This window comes from Anopheles funestus, chromosome 3RL (genome assembly GCF_943734845.2).
Source record: "Anopheles funestus chromosome 3RL, idAnoFuneDA-416_04, whole genome shotgun sequence".
Classification (NCBI taxonomy): Eukaryota; Metazoa; Arthropoda; class Insecta; order Diptera; family Culicidae; genus Anopheles; species Anopheles funestus.
This window is the reverse complement of record NC_064599.1, coordinates 69,682,640-69,699,860: the sequence shown is the minus strand read 5'-3', so window position 1 is coordinate 69,699,860 and position 17,221 is coordinate 69,682,640. Positions and strand designations below refer to the sequence as shown.

Here is a 17,221-nt window from a genome sequence, read left to right as displayed (position 1 = left end):
ACACTTTAATGTGCTTCGATTAAACGTACGAACATTAGCTAAACAGCAGCAGGGATAAAAGGAATGATAACGACCACAAGATGGCGGTTTACAGTAGTGATCGTGCTTGTGGTGCTGTTGGGTGTTAATTTAATTTTCTACCACGATGAGTTGAAACAGCACATCAGTGTCTGGAAGTTAAATGAGCCCGGCAGCATTACTACCATAAACCCATTCTGGATAACATTTCATGTACCAGGACATTTAGGAGAACCAGTACAATGGGATCCTTCTGACAAAGAGATAGTCGCATTTGTACAAAACAGCATCAACCAATATGGTTTCAATGCATATGCATCGGCTCTCATGTCAACGAGGCGATCTTTGCCCGATTTGCGACATTTTGAATGTGTCACCAGTCAACGAAAGAACCTTAAGCTGCCTAAGACATCTGTAGTAATCGTGTTCTACAACGAACCATGGTCCGTTCTTTTGAGAACTGTTCATTCTGTGCTGGACAACTCTCCTGCACATCTCATCGATGAGGTGCTGCTCGTTGATGATGGTTCTTATCTACGTAAGTTGAAGCTGTCCTACAAAGTTCCTGACATAAACTAACGCACTGACTTTGTTTTTGCAGCTTTCTTGAAGGCTCAACTGGAAGAGTATTTCAGAAAGTACGAAAAGGTCCGCATAGTTCGTGCTCCTGAGCGGCTGGGATTAATAAGGGCCAGAATCTTTGGAAGTAAGAACACTACTTCCACGATCCTTACATTTTTGGACGCGCACGTTGAGTGTACTAAAGGTTAGGTGTAGCCCAACATGAATTTTGCCTAACAGCGCTCTAATGGACTGCTTTTGTAATAGGATGGTTGGAACCTTTACTGGAGCCAATTTTGGAAAACGAACGAACCATATCTGTCCCGCTAATAGACCGCATCGATGACACCAACATGCATCTAATCACCAATGTGTCCGCCGATTTGTTTGGCGCTTTTGAGTGGGATCTTAACTTTGGCTGGTGGCATCGTTCGATATTTCCGCATCGAAACACTCACCGACCTAGTGAACCCTTCGAAGTCCCAGCAATGGCGGGAGGACTCTTTACAATTGCTAGACACTTTTTTCAACGCCTTGGCTGGTACGATGATCAGTTTCGACTGTATGGAATGGAAAATGCGGAACTGTCCATCAAATGTTGGATGTGCGGAGGAAGAATACTAACAGTGCCTTGTTCTCATGTGGCACACATCCGCAAGAGTGCGCATCCATTTATAGACGACGGACATCAGAATATAACCTTCGTGAACTCTATTCGCGTGGCAGAGGTTTGGATGGACGAGTACAAACAGGTTGTATTTGACGTAAATGGCATTCCGGGATATGTAGACAATTTGTTTGGATCCGTCACCGATCGAAAGACATTACGAGCAGGTATTGGTTGTAAAACTTTTCGCTTCTATCTGGAGCGAGCCTATCCCGAAATGCCTGCCCCTACCGTGGTGGGACAATTTCGTGGTGAAGTACATAATGCCGCGTTTGGGAACGAAAGGTGTTTGACGATAGGCACATCACCATCACCCATACTTCACATGGCTCTTTGTAATAAGCATAACCAAACACAATATTGGACGCATAATTTTTACCGGGAAATCAATAGCTACAAGCGTTGTATAGACGCAGGTCCTTCTGGAACAACCCCTAGACTAGCTGCCTGTCATCGAATGCGTGGCTCTCAATCCTGGAGCTACGATATGGACCGTCGACAGATTAAAAGTCTCGTGCGGGAATTGTGTCTCGCTATGGATACCACAACACAAAGCGGTGTCGTGACGCTCGAACGATGCGATGAACGTAAACAGACCCAACAGTGGCATGTGACGTTAGTAGAGTACAATTTTTGGAAACCGCTTCAATAAACCGGATGCTTAGCAAACAGACCGAGTATCTTGAAAATTGCAAACAAAGTGAGTTCATTGTGTATCAAGTTCGCATCAGTACTTCTTCTACGATATGTCGTTTCTTGTAAACAGTATTGAGATGCTTTCCGCGTGTAAAACTTTTGCGTAAAATGTGCTACCGAGTGATAAAGCCATATCAAATTATTTTAGTGTTCTGCGTTGTCGGCGTATTGTTAATCAAAATGTCCTTATATCACTTGAAAGATGAGCCATCCTACATTCAAACACTCTCGACGAGCTCTGAGACACTTACAATGCCATCGCAGGTTACGTTTCGAAAATCCACCCCTCCAGGTGACATGGGATTACCTGTACAGTATAACCAATCCGATCCAAGGGTAGTCGCAGAGATTAAACGATCCTTGGTTCAACAAGGTCTCAATGAGTATGCTTCGGATTTGGTGTCTGTAAAACGACGGTTACCTGATCTGCGAGATCCTTGGTGCCTTAATAACCCTAGTAGTCAATTGTCGTCAGTGAGTCTACCAGCCACATCCATCGTGATCGTGTTCTACAATGAAGTATGGTCAGTGTTGGTACGAACAGTGCACTCTGTCTTAGATCGATCACCTTCGCACTTAGTTAAAGAAATAATACTAGTAGACGATTGTTCAAATTTTCGTAAGTAATCAAACAGAAGACAGATTTGCATCTTCCATCATAACAAATACCTTCCTGTTTGTTTTAGCATTTTTAAAGACTCAGCTCGAAGAGTATTTTGATTCGTACCCGGTTGTAAAAATTATTCGTGCCAAAGAACGTCTCGGATTAATCCGTGCACGAATGATTGGGGCCAAAAGGGCTTCCTCAGATATTATTACCTTCTTGGATGCGCATGTAGAGTGTACGGAAGGTAGTATGAGACGTATGTTGAATGTTGTTATCCCATCATCAATATATCTTTCTTTTCAGGTTGGCTTGAGCCCCTACTCGAGGTGGTTGTCCGTAACTCGACGCATATAGCTCTTCCAACGATTGATCGCATCAACGAGCGGGACATGAGTCTGCAAACAAACATCTCGCTACTAATTGCAGGTGCCTTCGAATGGGATCTTAATTTCGGGTGGTGTGAAAGGAAACAACTTTACCGGAAGTACGCTCATCCATTTGAACCATTCGATACACCTGCCATGGCGGGAGGACTGTTCACCATCAATAGAACGTTCTTCGAGCGAATGGGTTGGTACGATGAGGAGTACATCATATACGGCATGGAGAACATCGAGCTGTCGATTAAGAGTTGGATATGTGGAGGAAAACTAATAACTGTGCCTTGCTCCAGAGTAGGACATGTACAAAAGCACGCCCATCCTTATCTGTTCGATGTGAAGATGGACTTGGCATTTCATAACTCGGCCCGTTTGGCCGAGGTGTGGATGGATGAGTATAAGCAGGTCGTGTTTGACGTGAACGGATTGCCACGTTATTCCGAAGCGCTGTTCGGATCGGTTGCGAGACGGAAGCGCATAAGGAAACGTGCCAAATGTAAACCATTCCGCTATTACCTGAAGCATGCGTTCCCGGAGCTTCACAATCCTTCGATCAATGGCCAGTTTCGTGGAGAAGTACGAAATGTAGCCTTGGGTGTTTGGTCTTGTCTCACGGTGGATAAAACGGGCACCATTCCATACATGGCGACTTGCAATGGACTCGAAACGACACAGTACTGGAGCCATAGCTACTATCAGGACATCAATTCTTACAAAGCATGTCTCGATTTTAATGGAACCACCCTTACCACTACGATTTGCCACCGACATCGGGGCAATCAAAGTTGGATGTATTTGATTGAAACGAAACAAATTTGGAGCATGGCATATAACAGATGCTTATCGCTAAGCCAAAATGCTAATTCCACGTTAACATTGGAAACATGTGACGGCTCAATAAAGCAGCAAAAATGGTTGGTTAATCTTGTGACGTACAGTTTCGTAGAGTGACTGACTTTGAATAAAATAAATCAATTGAAACTACATCTTGTTACATTCTTATACTAATAAAGACACTAATAAAAACATACAATTTTTATTCATAATTATTAACATTCATCGGCTAGATGACTCGACCATGAGTTTTTTCTTTTAAATAAGCCAAGGTAATCTATCATTCAACTGGGTTTGAAACCACGAGTAAGTAAACAATAGATATCATTGTTCTTTGATAATTTGTAAGTTAAAAAAAGAAACCACTCTATCAACAAAACAAGATGATATGATGTTTCAACACTTACAACCATGGTCGAAAATGCGCTGTAAAATTTCAGTTACCCAAAAACAACTCTACCAGATGGTGAAAAGACGGAACTTGCGCCGCCTGTTTACGGTGTGTATATATCTGACAGTGTTTGGTGTATCATGTTTCTTGTACAAGATCTATCTCCTCAATATTTGGTTGGATGGAGAGCTCGTGGCCAAAAGTTGTCTTACTACACATAAAAAATGGCAGACAACCGATATGCCTATGCTTCTAAAAGCATCTACGTTGGCACTACTTTCCGATCGTGCAACTCCTCCAGGAGATCTTGGACTTCGAGTAGAGATGGATTTCAAAGACAATGCCACTTTCAAGATGATCAAACAGGGTTTGGAGACATTCGGATATAATTCGTACGCTTCGGATTTGATGTCCGTTCGAAGACGTTTACCCGATATAAGAGCACCATGGTGCGGAAAACAAAATCTAACAGATTCGCATCTTCCACCGACATCGATCGTGATCGTGTTCCACAATGAAGCGTGGTCCGTGCTGCTAAGATCTGTTCACTCCATCTTAGATCGCACACCGGAACATTTAATACACGAAATAGTACTCGTGGATGATTACTCGACTGCGGGTAAGTTTATCAATAAACGATCAAACGTGATCATTTATTAAGAATACTCAATTAGAACTTTGTTACCTCCTCAGCTTACTTAAAAACAAGGTTGGATGACTATTTCGAGCGCTTTTCGAAGGTACGTATTATCCGGGCCCCTACAAGACTGGGTCTGATTGTTGCAAAGATATTTGGTGCTAAATCAACGACCGCCAGCATCATCACGTTCTTGGATGCACATGTTGAATGTACAGTTGGTATGTAGACAACCACCAACGATTTTGGACATAATGGGCATCTCATACCCTGGTATTCACAGGTTGGCTAGAACCATTGCTAGCTGTGATCGCGAACAATTCCACTACGATCGCCATTCCAACGATCGATCAGATAGACGGCAACACCATGCAGTTGGATACAGATTTTGCTCCACGGCTTATTGGAGCCTACCGCTGGGATTTGAATTTTGGTTGGTGGGGTCGGGCAGCCATGAAGAAGCGCTATCCTAACCCGTACGTCCCCTTTGACACACCCGCAATGGCGGGTGGACTATTCGCGATCGAGCGTACCTTCTTTGAGCGACTCGGTTGGTACGACAAAGGGTTCGAAATGTACGGAATCGAGAACATCGAACTGTCCATGAAAAGTTGGATGTGTGGTGGAAAGATGGTTATTGTGCCCTGCTCGCGAGTTGCACATATACAGAAGCAAAGCCATCCGTACCTACAAAGTGCTGGGAAAGATGTGATAATGAAGAACTCGCTGCGTCTAGCTGAGGTGTGGATGGATGAGTACAAGCAAGTGATGTTCGATGTCTACGGAGTTCCTCAATATTTCCCGCACTATTTTGGACCAGTGGACGATCGGAAAGCCCTTCGAACAAGAGCTGGTTGTGGAAGTTTTAGAGATTACGTGCTAAATGCCTTCCCGGAGATGATGAACCCACTCGTACCGGGTGCTTTTCGAGGCGAAATACACAATGCCGCTTGCTCATCTAAACTCTGCCTAACACATAATTGGACGAACCATTCCCTAATGATGGCAGTGTGTGATCGACAACAAAAGCAACAATATTGGACACACAATTTCTATCGCGAACTAAACAACTACTCGAGCTGTATAGAAACTGTCAATCGTGATGGTTACAGACTGGAGGTGAAACGATGCCATAGGAACGAAAAAACACGCACCCAACGATGGCAATATGTGGTTGCGAGTGGACAGATAAAGAGTGAAAAAGTTGGCAAATGTCTTGCGGTAAACGAAGGAGGAAAAGTGATTGCGATGGAGCGTTGCAATACATCCGACCATCGTCAGAAATGGTTGGTGACATTTATAAATCTAGATGTTTCAATATTTCGGTATTATTGATAAGTATAAAATAGGTTAAAAGTATAAATATAAAATCAAAATAGGATGAAACACACGATATAAGCATTCAAAATAAAACAAATAAAAGTAAAACGCCTAGAGCTATACAATAACTGCACATATACATTAAGCTCCGGCAAGTTAGTTACCCGAGTATTCCATGCGTCATACTCCCATCAATCAACAAACACAATTCATAAGCCATTTCAGCATCCCACCGCTTCTCCCTACAGTGCCCTTAACCTTTTGTTAATAATTACCTGTTACATCGTGCGGTGATGATATGGTGATGAAAATCGTGCTCGTTAATCGCACCTGAAACACTTCCGATGGCATTCACTGCATCACTTCAAAGCCATCTTCAAAGGTTCACTGTGGCGTCAATTTATTTATGATCGGTTTGTGATCATGTTGTTTGCACTGGCACTGTTTCACTTCTCGCTAGCTTCAGCTCAGTTTAATCCACACTTTAAACCGGGGCGCCATACGATAGTGCAACTGTTTGAATGGCGTTACGAAGATATCGGACGCGAGTGTCGGACGTACCTCGGACCGAATGGATTCGGCGCAATTCAGTTATCACCAGTCAACGAGGTGAGCGATGGAGGTAAATCCGCTAGTTGGGCAGATCGATATGAACCTGTTTCGTACGAGCTGACAAGTCGCTCTGGAAACGAGTCGGAATTGCGGTCAGCAATAGACGAGTGCAACAAGGCCGGTATTCGAGTAATAGTGGAGGTAGTGCTTAACCATATGGCACGTCCCGAAAATGGTTCCACTGCCACGATACGTGGAACGGCAGGCTCTACCGCGAATCCTACCGTCCGTGATTATCCAGATGTTCCATATAGCACGGCAGATTTCCATGAACCATGCCGTATCGTGAACCCGGAAGATTCACACGAGTTGCGCAACTGCTGGAAGGAAAACCGGCCTGATCTGAATCACGGTCTGTTGCGTGTTCGTGAACGTATTTTGGACTTCCTCAACCGATTGTTGACATTCGGTGTAGCGGGATTCTTCGTCGATTCTGCGCTATATATGTGGCCACACGATTTGCAAGCTGTGTTTACTAAACTTCAAAACCTAAGCACAAATGGCGGGGTGTTTCCACTTGGTAGTAGACCGTTTATCTGTCTTGATCTATCCTACCACGGCTTAACCGGAGCGGAAGAATCGTTGCAAGCCAGATGGAAAGAGTACGCTGATCTCGGAGTTATCGCACAGGACCGATTTGCGTACGATATTGGAGATGTGCTGCTAAAAAGGAAGCCTTTCCATTACTTCGTCCACTTGGGCACTCGGCTTGGGTACGTACCACGGGAGAAGGCACTGATTTACGTCAACAATCCACAGCTTCAGCGACTGCCGGATGCAGATGGTGATCTTTGGGTAGTGTCGGTAGGCAAAAGAAGAGCGTACCAAATCGGGCTTGCCTTTATGCTTGCGCATCGATATGGCATGCCACGAGTAACGAGCTCGTACTACTTCATCCACTCTTCCCAGGGTCCTCCGAGCGATGCACAAGGCAAGATTGCCCCCGTTCAGATTGACGAAAACGGGACCTGTCGCTTACCATGGATCTGTGAACATCGATGGCCGGTAGTGAGAAAGATGGTTTACTTCCGACATGTTACCAACGGAACGGGCGTTCGGGCGTGGGTTGATAATGGCCAAAATCAGATAGGTTTCTGCCGTGATCGGGTTGGATTTGTGGCATTTAATGCCGAGATTTCACTGACACTCAAGGCGAATCTGTACACGTGCCTGCCGGAAGGACGCTATTGTGATCTGATCAATAGCACGCACGACAAGCTGGTTGCGGATGGAACTTGCTCTGGAGGAACTGTCAAAGTAGCAGCTAATGGTCAGGCGGAAATTTTTATACGCACTAATCTCGACGAACCATTTATTGCACTATTGAAAACTTTCAAACCATAACACTTCGAAATAAAACAATAAAACGTTATTAAATCGACACGCAGAAAACAATATTCAACGCGACTAAACAACACTCTCTTCAACACACGCGAAGCATCCATAAAGTGTGTACGAAGCTGTCACTGAAAGATCGCCAGTATCCGTTTACATTACCTATTCAATTCTACGCCTGCTATAATTCGATGCTACATTTGACGGCGCCTGAAAGTATGCAAAGTACTGTTTGACGATACTCTTTATGTGGACTAGAACGATAGAAAGCCATTTTAAAACATTGTGCTAAATTCATCGTTTACTTTTAACAAAGTTTATAACCATTTCGAGAAACAGTAAAAAAAGGAATACTTTAAAATTTCAAAACAATTAACCAAAATGTCATCAAATGTGAAACATATTTCCAATTCATCACAAGCACGCAGATGTTTGGTATATTTTGATGATGATTTTTCATTCGTTTTTGTTTTTACTCTCTTTATATCCTTATACAGCTTGATGTAGCACTCTATATTAGCTTCAAAATCGAATCACAACAATGAGAAGTGTTTTGAATTGTATGGAAACAGAAACACTGAAAGGTTCGTAATAATATGCGCTTCGCGTTTTTGTTTTTTTCCGTTCCGTTTTTCTTTTCCTCTTCCTTTACCTTTCTCTCTCTCTATCTCCTTCTCTTTTCTCTTTTATATTCCTCACAGATCCTTTCACAAGCGTTGCTTTTACAATGGCGCTCGTACATGTTCATCTACATAAACTACACTAGACATTCGTTTCACACTTCCTTACCCTTCTATACCTTTCTGTAGACCATTCAACCATTAACCACTACCACGTACATACTCTCGCTCCGATAGATTACACGTGCGTATTCCTATTCGAAAAATTCGTGGTACACGTAAAAAGTAAATTTTGGTTCAAGTTGCACAAAGAGTTTCGTGTTTTCGTGAGTGTACGTGTTTGCCATTTGATGGTGACGGTGTGATTGAGAGGAATCTTTATCTTAAAATCTCCTTACAATAGCAACATCCAGATGGTATGCGTTTTGTTTCATTTTATGAGACTCGACTTGATGGCATTTTGAAGGGTCAAAACCGCTCGTATGCTACCTACATTATCTCTTAATATGGTTCTTTATCTGCATCCATCGCAGTGTGAAACACATGTTCCACCGTACGCTTACGCAAATGCTTCCATTCGTCACGTCATGCTATCGAGTGGTTTTGTATTTGTCATTTAATAAAACGGAAATATAGAGCTAGAGGAAGAAGACATCATTTCGAAAGAGTACAACAATCGATGAAATATACGCTTCCATTCCTGTGTTTGTTTGTTGCTGTTTTGTTTCAACCACGTATTACTTCGGTTTACTTATTCATTTTGTCCTCGTACTCGATATCGTCACATGTTTGACTTTATGGTTTATCTCACTTTTAGGTTGGTTTTTTCTTTAAATTTATTTATCCCATTTATTTATTTCCCAACGTTTTGTTCTCACCGTACTCCAATAGGCGTGTCTATGCTAGAAGGTTTCGGTTGTTTCTCTTTTTTTTTGCTTTAGTTTCCATATTTTTGTTACATCAGTTAAATTGTAAAGTCTCCTTCTCATTGTTTTTTTCTTCTTTTTTTCTTTTGTTTGCTTTAAGAGTCCATTCGGTTAATGTCAGTTTGTTTGTTTTTTTTCTTCGGTAGCAATTGCTGTTTCCCTTACGCGCTTTCGAATGATTCCGATCTTCAACCGATATCTTGCTGCGCCGTTTATGCCTGTTCGTACAACGTTTCGATTTGCTATAGATTTGTTAAAAATTAAGGCAGTGGTGAAATAGAAATTGTATCCTGCATATACCATATGTACTTTCCTGAAGCCCACACCAGAGCCTCTGACTTTCGGTTAGCGTTTGTTGTTTTCCTGTTTTGTGGGCTGTTCTTAAACCCTGTTTTTGATGTTGGTTTTTTGTTTTTATTTTGCTTTAATCCCTTTAACCGGGTGTAAACCCGTACCTTCTGGTTGTTATATATTACTTTTGTTTGTTGTTTTTTTGTTTTCTTTTATTAATTGTCACTTTTTATACACTTGTTTTGTTTATCGTTTCGTCCCTGGTATTTTTATTTTATTTTTGTCAAGCTTTTCAATCACGATGTTGTTCGCAATGCGTTCCCCTGGCATTGGGCATCACACTAAACCCGCACCTGATAGTGTAAGCGTCAGGGAGCGGAATTTGGTGGGCAGAAAACGGGGTGGGATTTTAATGTAAAAATGTATGTCTCAAATTTCTCATTTCGATTTTGACATTTTTCGTAAAACTCTCAAACAACTAGCGGCGGATAACAAACGAAGCAAACTAGTGTTTGTAAGTTCTGAGCAGCTCAGAGAAACCTGGCTAATGAGGGAGAGAAACATTAGGGGGTTGTTTTTTTTCTTTCTTCTCTCTTCTAGGTCGTTCTATTAGAAAGGCTACTGTCAACGTTAACAAAACCACACGGTGGGTTTCTTTTTTTCTTTTAAATAGATTAATAGTGTATAATGTAAATTTGTAGGTGCCAGTACAGTTCTGTTTTGCGTGTGTGTGTGTGTGTGTTTTTTTTTCTTCTTCTTTCTATTTACCACGGCTTCATAATGCATTCATCGACCCGTTCACTAGTAGTGTTGATGATTGTTCGCAATGGCCTTAACAAACATCCGCCATTTTCTGATTGCCGTTTGGTTTTTGTAAGACGTTTTCCTATCAGGTTCGTATAAGCTTTTGCTCTCGTTTGTTTTGTGTTTTTATCTATTATCTCCAGTTTAGGAATATTTATTTATTTGCTTGTGTTTTAATGTTTCATGCTGTTTTTATATGCCATTCTCTTTACGAGCCTATCTCTGTGTGGGTGTTCTTTATAAATTTGGTTTTTGTGTTCTACACTAGAATCTCGCTCTCGCTCACCGAATCACTCTTGCACGCAGTAATGAATAAAACAATTTTAAACGCTTTTGGCTGGAATTTCGTTTAAGAAATGTTTAAAGTAAATGCTTGATATGACATAGGACTAATCAATTAACCGTTACTAGTAGCTCGTAGTACATAGATGCTAATGAATGCTTGCTCACATTGCTCACAGTATATGGTCACAGTTTTAATGCTAGCCTAAAATTAACCGAAGGATTAGTTAAAACTCTGTATAGTGTATAGCGTTTTCGAACTAACGTTTCATAATTAGCTAACGTGTAATAATAGATGCGTGTAACAATATCTTACACCTTTCTAAACTAAACAACACTCGTTCCTAATGTTTATAAATAAGAATTAAATTTGGTTACACTAACACAGTATTTCAAAACTAAACTCTAATTAGTGACGTCTCGTATTAGAAGGAAACAAACAGACAAGGAAATCATTCAAACGACGAAAGAACTCAAAAATTTAAAAAAACAAATGAAGTCCGTATTTTTTACGACTATCGGTCTCATTATTCCATCTCACTAAGGTGACCCATTTGCTGAATCAATTCCTTTTTTCCCTCATTGGGTTTTCATCTTTTGTTTTCTCTATCGCTCTCTCTCCATCGCTTTCTCGTGTTGCGTCTTTAGACAGTACTCTGGAATGTTTACAGACTATACAGGTTTGCACGGAAGTAAGAGCATCGGGGGCCATCTCATCTCGTCACTTCTTTCTTATAGAAGGGTGTAGGCTCAAAGTACATGTGTGTATGTGTATGTGTGTCTGAGAGAGAAAAGTGCGAACACCAACCCAATGTGATTAGTTCTGTTTTGTCTTCCTGTGTTCTACTACTTAACGTTATATATCCTTTTTTTCTCCTTTTTTTTGTTTCACTTATGTATTCTCTAGTCAGTATTTTCTTTGTTGTGTCACATTTAAACTAATTGGTTTACTTCTTTTACTGTTTTACTTCCATTGCACACTGCTTCATCATCAGCTGTCTGTTATATCGTTTTATATAGATTGTCATTTTCGTTTACATACGCTTTGAACGATTCCCATCTACCGAACTACAATCCAATCACATCGAAATGCGTTTCATTATCATTTCATCATCTTTTGTTTTCCTTTTATGTTTTGCTACGTGTATGTTCACCTTCCCTCCTATCTGATATGATCTATTAGATCGTTTCATGCAACTTCTTTATGTATTCAGTTTCACTTTCCTCAGTCCTAGTATCCATCCATTGCTTAGTTTGTATGCGTCTGCACGTGTTTCTTGCCATTTTCTTTTATCCATTTTTATATTCTTTTCTCTTTCTATCTTTCTCTTCTCTTTCTTTCTCTCTTTCTTTCTTTCTCAGTTACACCGTTAAACTATGTTCAGCTACTCGCTCGTACATCTCTAACCACTCTAGAAAAGAATACGATTGCGCATTATTTGTATTGTGAAAATATCGCATTCTCTTGTGTGATTTGTGTATGTGTGTTTTTTTTTTGTTTTTGCTTGAGTTAGTGAGTGTGTGTGTGTATATATGTATATATTTTGTGAATAAATTGCTTTTTACCGCTTGCTATTACTTCCATGAATCTCTGACAAGTGGATTCAGTTGTAGATTTTCTTTTGTTCAATATATTTTCCACATTCATCTTCCGCCATGAGACAATACACAGCAAATCTTGCAAATTCACAATAAATAGATCTCTGTAAGATTGTTTCTGTCAGTTACAACTGTTTTCACCTTCTTCCCGGCTTCCAGGTGTGCATGTGCTTGTGTTTCTGTCATGTTCGCTTGTTTGTCTTTTGTGTTCTTTTTTACCATATGTAGTTGCAAGAGGTGAAATATTTAGCTTACTTATCTCCAATTTATGTGTCCCTGTGCCATGAATTGCTTTGCTGGTGCTATGGATTTTTTTTAACGTGTCCATCTAGCTCCTGCCTGTCCGCCACTGTGGTTAAGTAATCTTGGTAGCGTAACTTGTACGTCCGGTTCTGACCGTTTTTTTTTTGTTGTTGCAAGTTTTCTAAGCCCGGTGTGATGTTACTTTGTTTCCGAACGTCGCGGAAAATGTATAATGTACTCTATCAATAATATGTTATGTATTTTCTCTTGTTTTGTTTTGCTAGTAATAGTTATATAATGCGCTTTATTCCTGCTGGAAATATATCTTTCACCCCTACTACGGATCTTGCTAGTTTTCTCCCTTTATTTTACCTCACATTGTTTTTGCTTTATTCGATACATATATAAATATATCAGTAAAGTGCAAGATTAAAGCTCCTTTTGGTTGTTCATAAACAGGTTTCGAGAGAGAGAGAGAAAGAGAGAGACAGAGAGAAAGAGAGAGAAAGAGATAGATGAAGGGAAAGTGAGAAAGAGAAAGAGGTTGTATAAGTAGATTGTAAGTTTAGGCGTCAGAAAGGAAAGGATGATTTACATACTTTTTTCTCTCAAATCTTTTAAAGCGTACGCTGAAAAAGATTCTTGTAGAAGATCTTTACAAGTAGTACATGATCGGTAGTTTGTGATAGGTGTTTATCTGTTCTTACTATGTAAAGATTTCTCACACGCCTGGTTATGCTTCCAGGCGGACAGAACAGTCAGACGATAGAGTTTTTTTTTTGTTTTCTTTTTGGATTGTTATAGCATTCCTCTTCTCTCATCTGCGTCATCTGTGATTATTATACGGTAATTACTATTATTGCTACTAAAACCGAGTATGTATTCGACAATTGCTACCGATAAATCGCGAACCGCGTGCACTGATGTTGTGTTTTTGGTTTAGTGCAAAATTCTCATGTTGATTGATTGTGTTGTTTCTGTGGCACGTGAGTAATTTTATCTTTTCCTTTAATCTTTTTTTTTGTTCATCCTCCTCCAGCGTTATCTTCTTCAAGTTCTTCGAGCAATTGATCACGGTTTTTGGCATTGCTCGTACTACTAGGTGGCGTGGCCAAAAACCCCTGCTTTCCATGGTACGTGTGGGGTTAATCTACAACATCAAGAACCGCCATTTTCCCACATGTGAATGTGAATGAATGTGCCTATATACCCTTCATTTGGAACCTTTGTTAGCTTCGCTTCAACTTTAATGCTCTATAATAGTGAAAAAAGTGGTGTTTTCTTAGTACACACGAGACCTACACATGTTTTGATCCTGTCTTACGTGTTGCATTGTTCTTTAATTGGTTAATTTGTATATATCTGTGTCCGCTACGTTTCCTTTTTGCCATACACATCCGTTCAAGCAGTGAATGCGTATGACTGACGAATGATTTAGGTGCTGCTATGCTAAATGTAATGGTTTTACTTGTTCTTCTTTTGTTTTGTTATCTAAAAATCCAATCCCTTTTGATAAGAGAGATTCTGTGTTTCTGCTTCTTCGTTAGCTACCTTTAGGTTTCTTTTCTTTTCTTTTGTTGTTGTTGTTGAAATGCTGAGTAAATAGGGCGTTTAAACACTTGACCACGCGGGTCAATTAAAACATGATCTGTGCACACAGCCAAATGGAGCATTTTACTTGGTTGTTTGCTTGTTAGTTAATGTTACTGTTGTTGTTTTACTACCATTTTCAAAAACGATCATTTGCTTCAATCTAGTTTAGTACGCAACAACAACAAAAAAACACAATCATCTAAGTTACTGAACATATCCAACACGAACAGGAACGCAAAAGTTGAACTGAATTCTCAAATTTTGCAGTTGTTTCCGTACTAGATAAATTAATCCAACCTGCAAAAACGGATTTCATCTTACCCATTTTTAATGAGCCCGTAGCGCACGCATATCATATCATATATACGCTTATATAGTATAAAAGTGTGTAGATTTTAACAAGGTGCAGATGTTTTAAAGGTGTGCACACAACCGGAACCGTTCCAGGGGAGGGGGATGTTCGATTCTGTTCATAGTTCACATCCAAAGCTAGGGAGTGGTACGCTTCAAACCGAACACCACCTAAAGCGATGGTTGGGCAACGGTAATGAGTGTAAAAGTGGTATTAGTAGATAAAAGTGTTTGTTTGTTTTCTTTTTTTGGCAATTAGATTCCCACACCTAAGGCCGGTACAGATGGATCGTAACGTACACGACAAATCCTCGGTGCCTTTCTTATTTACTAGCTAAACATGTACAGGAATATTACGAGAGTACCGATAAGGTCTTAAAAACGATTTGAAGTACGAGTTTTCGCTAGTAAACGAATCACTTATATTGGGCAAGAAAATTTTTAAAACCAACACAAATCGTTTAGTAGGGTTTCTTGTTTATGGTTTTGCTGACTTAAGTCGTATGGCAAGCAAAGCTTGCTGCGCTTATTTATCGCTTACTAACAATATAACAGAAACCATCCCATGCGCGACGGGAAGACGATAGAGATTAGGAGTGAGAGAGCGTATGGCAATTGAAATTTTCACAAAATTCCCATTTTTTTTTTTTTGTTATTGTTGCTATCATTATTAACGAAGAAGATGGAGTAGTAGAAAATACTGGCAAATATAATTTCAAATACAACAACTCCTCCTGCGTACTCCTTCTGCGACATACACGATGACTACTACTTAGAACATAAGAATCTCTTTGGATGAGTGCACGCGCGAAATAACAATAGATAATTCGAAGACACTAAAACAATTATACAAAAACAAATAAAATATCGTACCAAAAACAAAACACACAACAAAACGGGCAAGCTTGAGCATTTGCCAATAAACTGTTTGCTGGTTTGCTGGTACCGGCGCACTTAGACGTACTGCACAAATTCCGGGTTAAGATACGAGAAGCCGTTGAACTCCGTCTGGTCGAGATTCATCATGAACAGCTTATCGGTCGGTGTAAGATCGGTCTTCTCGGACGTAAACTGGCGATCGAAGTTTGACACATCCTTGCGATGTTTCTGTGGATGACGAAAAAGGGAATAACGAATTTGTTAGAATAATTTAATAATTGTTGTTGTTTTTTTTAAATTGTAATCGGGTTCTGCTTACAATCTTTGGCTTAAACGGTGGTTGCACCTCACGGTTTTCAATCTTTTCCCAATCGATACGACGGAAGAATGCGTGCGCACGAACGTCTTCTTCACCACGTGCTCCACAGCCCAAGCGTTTCTGGGGGTTCTTGGTGAGTAGCTACAAAAAGGCGAAGAATAAACCAGAATTATTAGTGAAATTTTAATTATTAAGGTTTTTTATGTGTCATACTTTTTTATTGTTAGTCTTAGCATTAATAACTATAATTTAATTCTGTAATTGCATACTTTTAGGGGTAATTCAAAACAACAGGAGAAATTCCTTTAGCGTTCTGAACGACTTTCTTCTATAGACAAGATTAAACAAACTTACCCCCTTGCAAACATCTTTGGCTTCCTTGCTCAAGCTCTTCGGGTACGAAACGTTATGATCGGTGATGGCCGCAAACAGTTCCTCCTCATCCTCACCGTCGAACGGTGGTTGACCAACGAGCATCTCGTACAGCAGCACACCGTAGGCCCACCAGTCAACTGACTTGCCGTACGGTTGGTACAAAATGATCTAAACCGGTTTCATAAGCAGCGAACGGTAAGGAAAACGAAACATTAAACAAAGCGCGCCCATTGCAGATATAATTAGTGGCTAGCGTGAGACCCACCTCCGGCGCAATATAGTCCGGTGTGCCGCAGAACGTTTTCGTCGTCTTATCGGCCATGATGCCCTCCTTGCACATGCCGAAATCCGCAATCTTAATATGGCCGTCCATGTCCAGCAGCACGTTATCCAGCTTCAGATCGCGATACACGATGCCGCGTGCGTGCAAATAAAACAGTCCGATGGCAATCTCCGATGCGTAGAACCTGTGCGTGTTAAGGCGAGTAGGTACGTAAGAGAGTGCATTAGCAATTGGAATAGTGTAACCAACACAAACATAAGAAAGCAGTGAAAATAAACCGACGCCAACCGCTAGTACACCCTCACTCAATTAGCCCACTGGCCAATCGATCGCCCCTTCCTATTTGTGTCCGGTGAAGCCGAAAACCTCATTGTCGGAGCTACGGTTCAGGTGCAGAAGGCGTATCCCGGTGACGGCGATGCGATAACTGAATTACCGAAACGGTAATTAGCCGCTACCAAAAATGACTTTTCCCTCCCAATTTTACTCTCGAGCACAAGGGTACCATTCACTATTACGGCTCATACGGCTTCGCCTTCTTTGCGTCATTTGCTGACTAACGAGGTCAGTAATAATATCATTTCCGCACGAAACACAG

The 17,221-nt window shown here is 40.8% G+C and overlaps 7 protein-coding genes across 11 annotated transcripts in view; 4 read left to right on the top strand and 3 right to left on the bottom strand.

Moving 5' to 3' along the window:
- Positions 1-6,541, bottom strand: part of LOC125769063 (neuroglobin-like) — a 128,876-nt gene extending 122,335 nt beyond the window's left edge. Inside the window, exon 1 of the mRNA XM_049437483.1 lies at positions 6,387-6,541. The gene's annotated coding sequence lies outside the window, so the exon portion shown is untranslated. The remainder of the gene's footprint in view (positions 1-6,386) is intronic.
- LOC125769047 (ATP-binding cassette sub-family F member 1) overlaps positions 1-17,221 on the bottom strand; it is a 226,934-nt gene that overhangs the window by 111,831 nt on the left and 97,882 nt on the right. The gene's annotated exons all lie outside the window — the stretch shown is intronic.
- On the top strand, positions 64-1,898 carry LOC125769057 (putative polypeptide N-acetylgalactosaminyltransferase 9). 2 transcript variants are annotated; one of them, XM_049437469.1, is made up of 3 exons: positions 64-556; positions 620-784; positions 847-1,898. In XM_049437469.1, exons 1-3 carry the CDS (start codon positions 64-66, stop codon positions 1,896-1,898), a joined length of 1,710 nt encoding a protein of 569 aa, XP_049293426.1. The 2 variants fall into 2 exon arrangements, with proteins under 2 accessions (XP_049293426.1, XP_049293427.1); XM_049437470.1 differs by lacking the exon at positions 847-1,898 and having other exon boundaries at positions 620-789.
- Positions 2,649-3,891, top strand: LOC125769061 (putative polypeptide N-acetylgalactosaminyltransferase 9). Its single transcript, XM_049437481.1, has 2 exons — positions 2,649-2,793; positions 2,853-3,891. The coding sequence occupies exons 1-2, from the start codon at positions 2,724-2,726 to the stop codon at positions 3,878-3,880; spliced, it is 1,098 nt and encodes a 365-aa protein (XP_049293438.1). The 5' UTR covers positions 2,649-2,723; the 3' UTR covers positions 3,881-3,891.
- LOC125769053 (putative polypeptide N-acetylgalactosaminyltransferase 9) lies at positions 4,152-6,371 on the top strand. The gene is made up of 3 exons (XM_049437464.1): positions 4,152-4,773; positions 4,848-5,012; positions 5,075-6,371. The coding sequence occupies exons 1-3, from the start codon at positions 4,152-4,154 to the stop codon at positions 6,124-6,126; spliced, it is 1,839 nt and encodes a 612-aa protein (XP_049293421.1). The 3' UTR covers positions 6,127-6,371.
- On the top strand, positions 6,535-8,067 carry LOC125769545 (alpha-amylase A-like). Its single transcript, XM_049438278.1, has one exon. The coding sequence runs from the start codon at positions 6,535-6,537 to the stop codon at positions 8,065-8,067; it is 1,533 nt and encodes a 510-aa protein (XP_049294235.1).
- LOC125769049 (protein kinase C, brain isozyme-like) overlaps positions 8,490-17,221 on the bottom strand; it is a 72,646-nt gene continuing 63,914 nt past the window's right edge. For all 4 annotated transcript variants that reach the window (XM_049437447.1, XM_049437451.1, XM_049437448.1 and 1 more), the window contains exons 11-14: positions 16,606-16,807; positions 16,320-16,508; positions 15,966-16,106; positions 8,490-15,874 (exon numbers count right to left, since the gene is read on the bottom strand). In XM_049437447.1, the coding sequence (XP_049293404.1) occupies positions 15,722-15,874; positions 15,966-16,106; positions 16,320-16,508; positions 16,606-16,807 (685 nt within the window). In that variant the 3' untranslated portion in view covers positions 8,490-15,721. The remainder of the gene's footprint in view (positions 15,875-15,965; positions 16,107-16,319; positions 16,509-16,605; positions 16,808-17,221) is intronic.

Bases quoted from the DNA above. Each gene is read 5' to 3' on its own strand.
- LOC125769057 (XM_049437469.1), top strand. From the start codon at position 64: ATGATAACGACCACAAGATGGCGGTTTACAGTAGTGATCGTGCTTGTG. The intron at 557-619 runs GTAAGTTGAAGC...TTGTTTTTGCAG, and splicing joins TGATGATGGTTCTTATCTAC to CTTTCTTGAAGGCTCAACTG. The intron at 785-846 runs GTTAGGTGTAGC...CTTTTGTAATAG, and splicing joins GCACGTTGAGTGTACTAAAG to GATGGTTGGAACCTTTACTG.
- LOC125769053 (XM_049437464.1), top strand. From the start codon at position 4,152: ATGATGTTTCAACACTTACAACCATGGTCGAAAATGCGCTGTAAAATT. The intron at 4,774-4,847 runs GTAAGTTTATCA...TTACCTCCTCAG, and splicing joins GGATGATTACTCGACTGCGG to CTTACTTAAAAACAAGGTTG. The intron at 5,013-5,074 runs GTATGTAGACAA...TGGTATTCACAG, and splicing joins ACATGTTGAATGTACAGTTG to GTTGGCTAGAACCATTGCTA.
- LOC125769061 (XM_049437481.1), top strand. From the start codon at position 2,724: ATGATTGGGGCCAAAAGGGCTTCCTCAGATATTATTACCTTCTTGGAT. The intron at 2,794-2,852 runs GTAGTATGAGAC...CTTTCTTTTCAG, and splicing joins GCATGTAGAGTGTACGGAAG to GTTGGCTTGAGCCCCTACTC.
- LOC125769545 (XM_049438278.1), top strand. From the start codon at position 6,535: ATGTTGTTTGCACTGGCACTGTTTCACTTCTCGCTAGCTTCAGCTCAG.